The sequence below is a fragment of the Rhinolophus hipposideros genome (assembly GCF_964194185.1).
Source record: "Rhinolophus hipposideros genome assembly, chromosome: 10".
NCBI classification, from domain to species: Eukaryota; Metazoa; Chordata; class Mammalia; order Chiroptera; family Rhinolophidae; genus Rhinolophus; species Rhinolophus hipposideros.
This window is the reverse complement of record NC_138056.1, coordinates 7,931,507-7,941,944: the sequence shown is the minus strand read 5'-3', so window position 1 is coordinate 7,941,944 and position 10,438 is coordinate 7,931,507. Positions and strand designations below refer to the sequence as shown.

Genomic DNA, 10,438 nt, shown 5'->3' with positions numbered 1-10,438 from the left:
AATGGTGGTAGAGCTAGAGAAAAGTTGTGGGTCAACAGAATTTTCTAAAATTAAGATAGGAGATCAGAGACAACAGAATTTAAAAGAGTAAGGATGGCCAGACATTTTGCATGAGCAAATGAACAATGGCTGAAAGAACGATTTTGAGATGGGGACAATGGCGAGAAAAATTGAGAGTTCTGTTTCTGACCCTTTATGTGGAGAGAGATTCCCCTTAGCCAGTTAGACTTGTGAGCCTGAAGATCAAGGAAAACGTTGGGGCTGGAGATATATGCTGGGAGTGTCATCAGCATAGAGATGGTATGGGGGGGACTGGAAGGAAAACCCTCTGTAGGGAAGAGGGCTGGTGCAGTTGCCAAGCAGTGAGGAGCATAGGTTGTTTGGGAAGCATAAGCAATCATGTTTCTATAGGTGCAGAAGGAATCAGAATGAAGATGAGCCTGAGTTTGGACACGAAGACTGTATGCTTGGCACACTTGGAATTGCCGTGCACACTGGGTCTAGATATTTAAAATTACAGTTCTTCTAACCTCTGTGCAAATCTGAAAAAGTCATTCCCTCTGGTCTATGCAGACTACTGGCCACCACCGCTTAATAAATCAAGTGTGTGCTAGATTTTGGCCTCTCTTACCCCAAGAGCACCATTAATTAAGCAGGGCACAACTTGGTGGCTTTGCTTCTCAAAGCTGGGATACACATATTCCCATCCTGGAGCACACAGAGCTGTAGGATACCAGGACAGATCTTTCTAAGCATCATTCAATCAGATATTTATTTTAGAGAAAAGTTTTTATTCAGGGAATAGAGGTATTAAGCTAGTATAGGTAGATTATAGCACATGACAAACTCTATGTGAGCTTTCTATCTCTTGCCACTGCAGCAAGAGGAGCTGTTGCCATATCTGCATATCTCCAATGGACAGTTGTACACAACTGCTCCAGCTTCCTGGTCAAAAGGAACAAGCAGACTTACAGCCCCGAACCCAATAATCTGAAAGCCCGCATCTCCTTCTGATAGGTACAACAGGCTGATCCAGCACAACACGGTGGTCATGGAGCCAGCAGCCTATGGCAAAGCTGAGACAGTCGTCATGAAGTGGAGATCTGGTCAGCAAAAGCTGGCCACCTCCTCCTGCACAGCCAGAAGCCATGCTGAAGAGGAAGCGGGCCCCTCCCCACCAAGAGCTCCTGAGCACTACCCCCCACAAAGCAATAAAAGATCAGCTGACTTTCCTAAAAACAAACAAAACTGTATGTGAAATTTAAAGCTAAAATAGAAGAAATTTCTTACTTATAGCAGTAACTTTCACCCAAGGAAAAAGAATGAAAAGTTTTGCTTCTATGTGTCTGTATTTTAGTAGAAGTTTAAAAAGGACCTACCATTTATTTAGCATTTGGTAAGTGCTGGCAGTATGCTAAAGATATAACTTCTTATTCCATAATAGCCTTTCTTATCCCCATTAGACAGAAGAAGAGACTGACACTCAGCTTGGTTAAGTAACTTGCTCAAGTCCACACAGTGAATACAAGTCAGAGCTGAGTTTGAATTTTGGTCTATCTTCATAGACACACCCCTAACCACTTTGAACATCTGTCTTTCTAGAGTGTCCCCAACATGGTCCTCAGAGTTGTTGTAGTACCCATGGCCAGAGGATTCAGACTCGGTGGGGCGTAGGCTTATCCTAGCTGTTGGAAGAACCGGTGGCACAGAAGGAGTCCAGAACCAGGAAGAGTTGGGATGGATGATCCTTGCTCAGAAATTATCCTCCAGGGGCCATACCTGCTGCTTGTTTGTGAATCTTTGGGAAATAGGTGACACACACCATCACAAGTGCTCTTCTCTACTAGTATCTAGGCTGAAAAGACAAGACTTCTTGACAAGACTTCTTTATTCTTGCAGAAGGTTGTATTTTCCAAGATGGCCCTGACAAGCTCTGGCTTCCCACGTGCTCTTTTTAAAATATGACATCGTTGTTCCTTTTATAAGGTAAGGTAAGGTCTCTCGCTTTGAGTCTGGGAGGGATGGCGACCTCGAGGGAGATGTGATGCTACAAATGTGACTTCTGAGGCTCAATCATAAAAGGGGATGCAGCTTGTGCTTGGTCCTCTTGGGACACTTGATCTTAGAACCCAGCGATGATGCTGGGAGAAGCCCAAGCCATGCAAAGAGGCCACGTGTAAATGTTTCAACCACAGCCACAGCTAGGCTTCCAGCTGTTGTTTCCCTGAAAAGAAGACGTAGCCGGACCATCAGCTCTAATGTGTCTTTTGGAGCAAAAATTAATATAAGACCTGGTCTTATTTTAATACAAGACCAGGTATAACATATAATTAATATAATACCATATCTTATATTAATCTTTACTCCAAAAGACGCATTACAGCTGATGGTCCGGCTAGGTCTCTGTCATGCAGGGAGTCACGCAGGGTCTCTAGTCCCGCTCCCCACATAAGAACGCAGGATATGGTGAGGCCAAAAAGGAACACCCACGGAGCCATAAGTAGGGGAGTCATATCACTATAGTCTCACTGGCGGCTGGGTTGGAGACACAGGAGGCAGGAGCCACAGAATCCACAAACCACACTTCACCGGCTAACTGCAATCCACTCCTGCTCGCTCAGCCACCATCTTCTTGCTAGCCCCCATTTTCTGCTAGCGTAGCCACAGCAGTTATATTACTGGCCAATGGCTCACTGGTTACAGCTGATGGCCATCCAATCACAGTTGATGGCCATTTGTTACCTGAGTGAGCACCTTTCCACGTGAGGCCGAGAGCCTGGAAACTGCACTCCTGGCTCTGTCCCCACACTCCACCCCTACAGGGTCTCACCTCACAACCTATGCGACAAGCGTCTTCCGTGAGGGGCCCTGTGCGAGAAGCCTGGAGGTGAATGCAATATCCTGGACACAGCCAGGCTCTCTGGGCACAGCCAGGGTTTCTCAGGGCACCACCAGTCCTTCTGGGCATAGCCAGACTTCCTGGGCTTATTAGGGTACCACGAGCCTCCACAGGCACAGCCAGGGCCTCTCAGGGTACCGCCACTCTCTTTCTGGGCACAGCCTGACTTCCTGGGCTCAGCCAGTGTTCTCAGGGCACTGCCACTCTCTCTGGGCCTCTCAGGGTACCGTGCTGGAACAGCGACCCACAGTCAAGGTGCTTACATATTCTCGATGGTGGCCGGTCAAGACACAAAAGCCAACATCCGCCAGTTCCACTACCTGGTGGTATGTTCCCAAGCAAACAGTCAAGTGGTCCATTAAATTAGGGATGGAAGGCAATTCCCCATAGTCCATAGTCATTCGCCAAGGTTGTTGTCATGCAGGGCGGCCTACGGGGTCTCCTGCGGGGGGTGGAGGGGGTGGGGGGGCCTGTGGGGTGTTCCCACTCCCCACACAAGAGCTCAGGACACGGTGAGGCCAAAAAGGAACACTCACGGAGCCACAGACAGGGGAGCCACACCACCATACTCTCGCTGGCGGCTGGGCCAGAGACACAGGAAGTAGGAGCCAAACCATCCGCAACCCGCCATCCGCTTTTCTGCCAACCAACCGACCCTACTTGCTAGCTGCAATCTGCTGTGCTAACTGCAATCCGTGCTTGCTAGCTCAGCCACCATCTTCTTGCTAGCCCCCATTCGCTGCTAGGGTAGCAACAGCAGTTATATTAGTGGCCAATGGCTCACTGGTTACAGCTGATGGCCAACTAGCCACAGCTGATGGCCATCTAATCACAGTTGATGGCCATTTACTACCTGAGCCAGCACCTTTCTGCATGAAGAAGAGAGTCTGGAAACTGCTCTCTGGGGCTCTGTCCCCACAGCTGTCCTGGGGGTGAGGGATGACCTTGACCTCACCCTCACCTCCCACAGAGGACTCAGCAAACGTTTCCTCCTGGAATTATAAGTCCTGCATCCAGGCTGCCTCAGCAAGCACTTCCCAGCCCACAGGGCCACAACGGCCTTCGCTTTCTCCAACCTATGCTGGTTGGGGAACTGTCCACGTCTTTCCACCCCTCCATGGGGGTCCAGCTCTCTAGCATCTGCTCCTCCTGGTCTTCCTGAGACTGAGTGTTCATATGCACAAATTGCTCCACTGTCCTTCGGAGAGCTTTGGCCAGCATGTACCCTGCTCACTACGCCATGTGTCAATGCACGGCAGCAGGCGGGGTCTCTGGTCCTGCCCCCCACATAAGAAAGCAGGATATGATGAAGCCAAAAAGGAACTCCCACAGAGTCATAAGTAGGGGAGTCATATTACTATAGTCTCACTGGCGGCTGGTTTGGAGACACAGGAGGCAGGAGCCACAGAATCCTCAATCCAGACTCCGACATTCTCCGCCGTGCTAACTGCAATCCACTCCTGCTAGCTCAGCCACCATCTTCTTGCTAGCCCCCATTTTCTGCTAGCATAGCCACAGCAGTTATATTACTGGCCAATGGCTCACTGGTTATAGCTGATGGCCATTTGTCATGCGGGGCGGCCTGCGGGGTCTCAGCTCCCGCTCCCCACATAAGAATGCAGGATGTGGCTAGGCCAAAAAGGAACACGCACGGAGCCATAGGTAGGGGAGTCATACCACTATAGTCTCACTGGCGGCTGGATTCACACGACGTGCGACCTGTTGTCCGTTTTTCTGCCAACCGACCGACTCCTCTCGACTCGACTCACCAACCAACACAGCCGTGGCAGTTATATCAGTGGCCAATTGGCTAACCAGCCACAGCTGACAGCCAACCAGCCACAGCCGACGGCCATCTACTACCTGAGCCAGCACCTTTCCACGTGAGGCAGAGAGCCTGGAAACTGCTCTCTGGGGCTCTGTCCCCACCCCATCCAATCAGAGTTGATGGCCATTTACTACCCGAATGAGCACCTTTCCACTTGAGGGCGGGAGCCTGGAAATTGCACTCCTGGCTCTGTCCACACAGTCTTTTTCAGGGAAACACAGTAACAACCAGCTTCAATTAGCCAGCCATGTGATTGAGCCAAGATTGGAAGTGGATCCTCCAGTCCCCAGTTGAACTGCCTCAGCTGATGTCTCATGGATCAGGAGTAAGCCTTCCCTACTGAGCCTTGCCCAAATTGTAGATTTGTGAGCTAAATAAGTTATTGTGGTTGTTTTAAGCCACTAAGTTTGGCGGTGATTTATTGTCCAGCAAAAAATAACTGAAACAATTCTCCAACAAACTTTCTTTGTAATCCAAATCTCAATAGAGCTGATTATTCGCCATTGCTATTTTCCCTTTCTGTTCTAGTTTGTCTCTGATCCTGAAGATTAGCAAGCAAAGGGATCAGGGCTAGGGGAGAGTTTATCATGGCCAACCCATGCCTGTGGAGCTCTAAGAGATAGTATTACGTTCGTCATTAGAATGAGGTTCAATCAACACACCCTTGTTAAACTCCATTATTTGCAGAGTGCTCTGTTAGGTGCTAGAGATTGACTCAGTGATGTGAATAGATAGTGAGCACCTGTTGTGTGCCAGGTACTGTTCTAGGCATTATGAATATAGAGGAACATCTGCCCTTCTTGAGGGGAAACAGGCAATATACACATATATAAATGAATAAGATGAGTCCAAATAAGACTAAGTTCAAGGAAGAAAATGAAATAAGGCAATACAATAAAGGAATGACTGGGGTGTGGCTCCTTGAGTCAGGGTAGTCATGGAAGGCTTCTTGGTGGTGGTGATACTGAGCTTATACCTTAAGGATGAGAAGGAGCCCCCCTCCGCCCCCAGCAGGTGGGTATCAGAGCTAAGAGCGTTTTAGGCAGGAGAATAGCAAGTGCGTAGGTCCTGAGGTGGGAAAGGAGGACAATGTGGCTGGAGTGGAGAAAGCAAAAGGAAGAGAGGCAGAAAAAGGAGTTGGCTGGATCTGGCCCCTGCCTAGTAGGTCACAGTGATTTTATTCTAGTGCTCTGGGTAGCCATTGGGTTCTAAGTAGGGGAGTGACATGATTTGATTTCAGTTTTGAAAGGATCACTCTTGGCAAATATGCACGTGAAAAGATGTTCAATGTCATTAGTCATTACAGAAATGAAAACTAAAACCACAATGAGATACTACTACACAGTCATTTAGGATAGCTAAACAAACAAACAAAAACAAATAAACAAATGAACAAGCCAACTGACAGTACCAAGAGCTGGTGAGGATATCAGAGCAACTGGAACTCTTCTATCTACATATACAATTATATAATATTTACACCACACAGACAAAATAGGTATAAATAACCTCAAGAGTATTGACAATAGCAAACTGTGGTAAAATGATTAGGAAGTGATCAGTTTTAAGTATTTATTACCAAGAATTCTGACTCCAATTACAATGTGCTCCCCGCCACCTCCCAACCCCTCCATCCAAGCAATTCTGACACCAGCTGGGTGTCCTACAATTTAACTCAATTTTGATACCATCTACTTGGAGTGGTAAAGGAATGCACTCTGCTAAAGCGCTTTATTTATGCCACCTTTCATTAATTAATTAATTCCGTTTAAAAGTACTTATTGAGCACGTATTCTGGGCCAGGGACTGTTCATTTAAGAGAGCGGATTTTGATCGCTGGTGGGCGGGGTGGAGGGCCGGAGCTTCCCGGATTCCCCGCCCACGACAGTGAGGCCCAATCGGGTCCGTGGAAAGGGCGGAGTCCCGCCCTCTTAGCTCCCTCTGGTGGGGAAGCGGGGTTGCGGCGAAAGCTTGTGTTTCCGGTTGAGCTGGAGACACCGCTTCCCGCGAAGGTGTGGACTCTGCTGCTCTCCTTTCTTCTCCGGGAAGATGTTCTACCATGTGAGCAGGGCACGGGGTGGCGGCGAGGGCAGGGCCGAGAGAGGACGAAGCGGGGCGCCGGGAAGCGTGGCCGCTTCTTGCCGCATCTCCCTGTTGCGCCTTGCCTGGTCTCCATGCCACTTTCCCCGCAGATATCCCTGGAGCACGAGATCCTGCTGCACCCGCGCTACTTCGGCCCCAACCTGCTCAACACGGTGAAACAGAAGCTCTTTACGGAGGTAGAGGGGACCTGCACCGGCAAGTGAGTGCGGTGCTCTCTGTGCCACCTGATGTACGCGCACAAGGCAACCCCTCCCCAAGTCCTACTCATTCTGCAAGGTCCTGCCATTTACTCTGGGGAACCCTCTCACACACTCCTAGGCGCCCCAGGCCGTCTGTTGCTTCCTGTGTTGGGTTCCCATGGCGCCCTCTGCAAAGCTGGATCTCAAGATTTACTTCCCTCAGCTTAGATTGGTCATTCATTTACTCCGCACACGTTTCTAAAGCTCCTGCTGTGTGCCAGGCCCTGTGTTGGGCCCTGGGAACGATATAGATAGAATGAGGCCAGCCGTCATGGAGCCCACAGTCTAATCATTGTTCCTGTGTCTGCTCACTGTCTGTGATTCTCCTGGTTTTCTCTGTCTCCATGCCCAGGGACTCATCTCTGGGCTACTCACAGAGGTCGCTCACACTGTGGTGTGAATGAGCTGGGATGAGCCCAGGGCTGTAGACTACTGGGGCCTCCATCATCAGAATAACCTGGGGTATCTCTTGAACATGAAAGTTCCTGAGGCTCATCCCCTCCCTGCAGAATCGAGACTCTGGGGACAGGCCTGGGAACCTGCATTTTAATAAGTTCTTCCCAGGTGATTCTGAGGATCTCAAAGACTGAGGTCTCAGCTCAAGGACGGCAGCCTTATTGAACATGTATTGTGAAATTATGAGAGCAGTGTTTGGCATTATATATACTGATCATCCTGTCTTCCTTCTTGGTCATTAGGCTCTCTAGCGTCAGGGGTGCCATCTGTTTCCTCTTTGTACTGGCCCGCTACCCCCAGGTTCATGAGTCTTGTTGCAGATGGATTTATTTATTTATTTATTTATTTATTTATTTATTTATTTATTTAATTATTATTGGGGAACAGTATGTACTTCCAGGACTTTTTTCCAAGTCAAGTTGTCTTTTCAATCTTAGTTGTGGAGGGTGCCGTTCAGCTTCAAGTTGTTGTCCTTTCAGTCTTAGTTGTGGAGGGCGCAGCTCAGCTCCAGGTCCAGTTGCTGTTGTTAGTTGCAGGGGGCGCAGCCCACCATCCCTTGCGGGACTCGAGGAGTCGAGCCAGCAACCTTGTGGTTGAGAACCTGCGCTCCAACCAACTGAGCCACCTGGCCACCCGTGAGCTGAGTGGCAGCTTATTGACTTCATTCTAGTTGTGGAGGGCGCAGCTCGCTGGCCCATGTGGGCATCAAACCGGCAGCCCCATTGCCCAGAGCTCACGCTCTAACCAGCTGAGCTCCCCCACCCCCCACCCTGCGTCTACCCCTGCACATGGTTTTAGAAGCTCTTCCACATGCAGTACCTTTTTTTCTCATCTTCCTCACAGGTATGGCTTTGTAATTGCTGTCACCACCATTGACAATATCGGTGCTGGTGTGATCCAGCCAGGCCGAGGTTTTGTCCTTTATCCAGTTAAGTACAAGGCCATTGTTTTCCGGCCCTTTAAAGGGGAAGTCGTGGACGCTGTTGTCACGCAGGTCAACAAGGTGAGACAATAGATAGAGGAGGCAGGGGGATGATCTCTCAGAAGATGTGGGATAGGTCCCAACTCCACTTGCTAAGTCTGTGCCCTTCGCTAAGTCATTTTTTTGTGCTTCAGTTCCCTCACCTGGCAAAAGGTATAATAATTTCGCCCTGCCCCACTCAGGGCATGTAAGTCCATATTAATAGTCATAACAATAGTAGCCTCTGTTGATTGAGTAGTTATTGCAGGCCAGGTCATGTATAAAGCCTTACAGTGACTCTATAAGGTGGGTGCTTTTATCCCTTTTTGTAGTACCTTAAGCTTAGAGAAGTTAAGTCTAGTGGCCGGTGTCACATGGACTGACAGGATTTGACAGGAGTCCCAGGTCTCAGCTCTTTACTACTTCACCATATTTGCTTAACTTAAAACGAAGCTTGAAAAAAGAGAAATGAAAACAAATGCTGTAATTCAGAGTGGTTTCAAACATGGAGCATATGATTAGAAATCAGATACAGGTGGGAAGCTTAGAAGACTTTGGGCGACAAAAGAAAGAGCAAGGGTCACTCGTTTTCCTTTTAGGTTGGACTCTTCACGGAAATTGGACCTATGTCCTGCTTCATCTCTCGACATGTAAGTCTGGGCATTCTGGGTGGGGCTAAGGAGAGACACTCATTCGTGACCATCTATTGGAGCATCCATTTAAAGTGCTGACCCAGTATCATTTTCCTTTCAAGTCCATCCCATCAGAGATGGAGTTTGATCCTAACTCCAACCCACCATGTTACAAGACAGTGGATGAGGTGAGTGGGTAGGAAGAAGTCAGTGAGAGGGAGGAGGGAATTAGCTGCTCTGAGGGAGAGTATTGGCTGGCAGGTGTCTGAGTATACTGTTCCCATCTCCCAGGACATTGTGATTCAGCAGGACGATGAGATCCGCTTGAAGATTGTGGGGACCCGTGTGGATAAGAATGACATCGTGAGTCTCTTGCCTGCCTCCCTGACTGTACCAGGCAGAGCTGGGAGCTGTTCGTTTCTTAACCACCCAGAGTTCCTGGATGTCCTATGCTCCTCTTCTGCCAGGAAGAGGGGATGGGTGGGCAGAAGGCCTGGGGCTGGGGCGTAGAGGATAGTTCTGTGCTGGCTTAGGCCTCTTCCTTTTTACCTTCCCTCCTACAGTTTGCTATCGGCTCCCTGATGGATGATTACTTGGGTGAGTGCCTCATCATACATGCCAGGGTTGTTGCCTGGGGAAGGGCTGTGTGTGGGCGGGGTGGAGATGGGATTTAATGCCTGAGTCACAGATGAAGGAAACCCTCATTCTGTCTGTTTGGAAGATCCAGGACATGTGGCCCTTGGGATGGGAAGTGTACAGTTATAGCTGCCCCCAGCTCTGAGTTTAACTGATGTGCTTTTCCTGTTCTCCCAGGACTTGTGAGCTGAACACCAGGGCCTCCCTACCTGGTTTGGTCCTTATCTAGGAGCTGTGACTGTCACACTTCCCATTTTGTCCGGAGGCCCAGTCTGACTGCTATGGGAGAGGCAAAGAATGTTCCTTGTCCCAGAAGACATCTGGCTTTTCTTGCAGCTTAGCAGCCACTTCCAGATTTTGACTGTGTTCTAACCATAAAAGGTGCTTGGTTCTCATGGTAGTGTTATCTCCTTTCTTTGGTAAGAACAACTATTTCTTAAAAGGCTGGGGTGCAGTTGCTCATTAGCCCTTCTTTGTTTTTGGCCTGATGCTTCAACTGGCCTCTGCTACCGAGGGGATCTGACTAACCCTTTACCAAGGTCTAAATTTGTCCTCATTGAAGGGAAGGCATTAATGCGGGGTCTTTCGCTTCTAGCATATGATACTATCATTAGAGCCACTCAAAGTGCCAATCTGGTTTTTTAGTATTTTCCCTTCCCCCACCCTTAAAAATAACCAAGAATA

The 10,438-nt window shown here is 48.9% G+C and overlaps 1 protein-coding gene across 1 annotated transcript; it reads left to right on the top strand.

Annotated features, from left to right (window-relative positions):
• Positions 1–6,676: 6,676 nt before the first annotated feature.
• POLR2G (RNA polymerase II subunit G) lies at positions 6,677–10,149 on the top strand. The gene is made up of 8 exons (XM_081062213.1): positions 6,677–6,788; positions 6,920–7,029; positions 8,369–8,528; positions 9,086–9,136; positions 9,241–9,306; positions 9,410–9,481; positions 9,682–9,715; positions 9,932–10,149. The coding sequence occupies exons 1-8, from the start codon at positions 6,777–6,779 to the stop codon at positions 9,943–9,945; spliced, it is 519 nt and encodes a 172-aa protein (XP_080918339.1). The 5' UTR covers positions 6,677–6,776; the 3' UTR covers positions 9,946–10,149.
• The last annotated feature ends 289 nt before the right edge of the window (positions 10,150–10,438 follow it).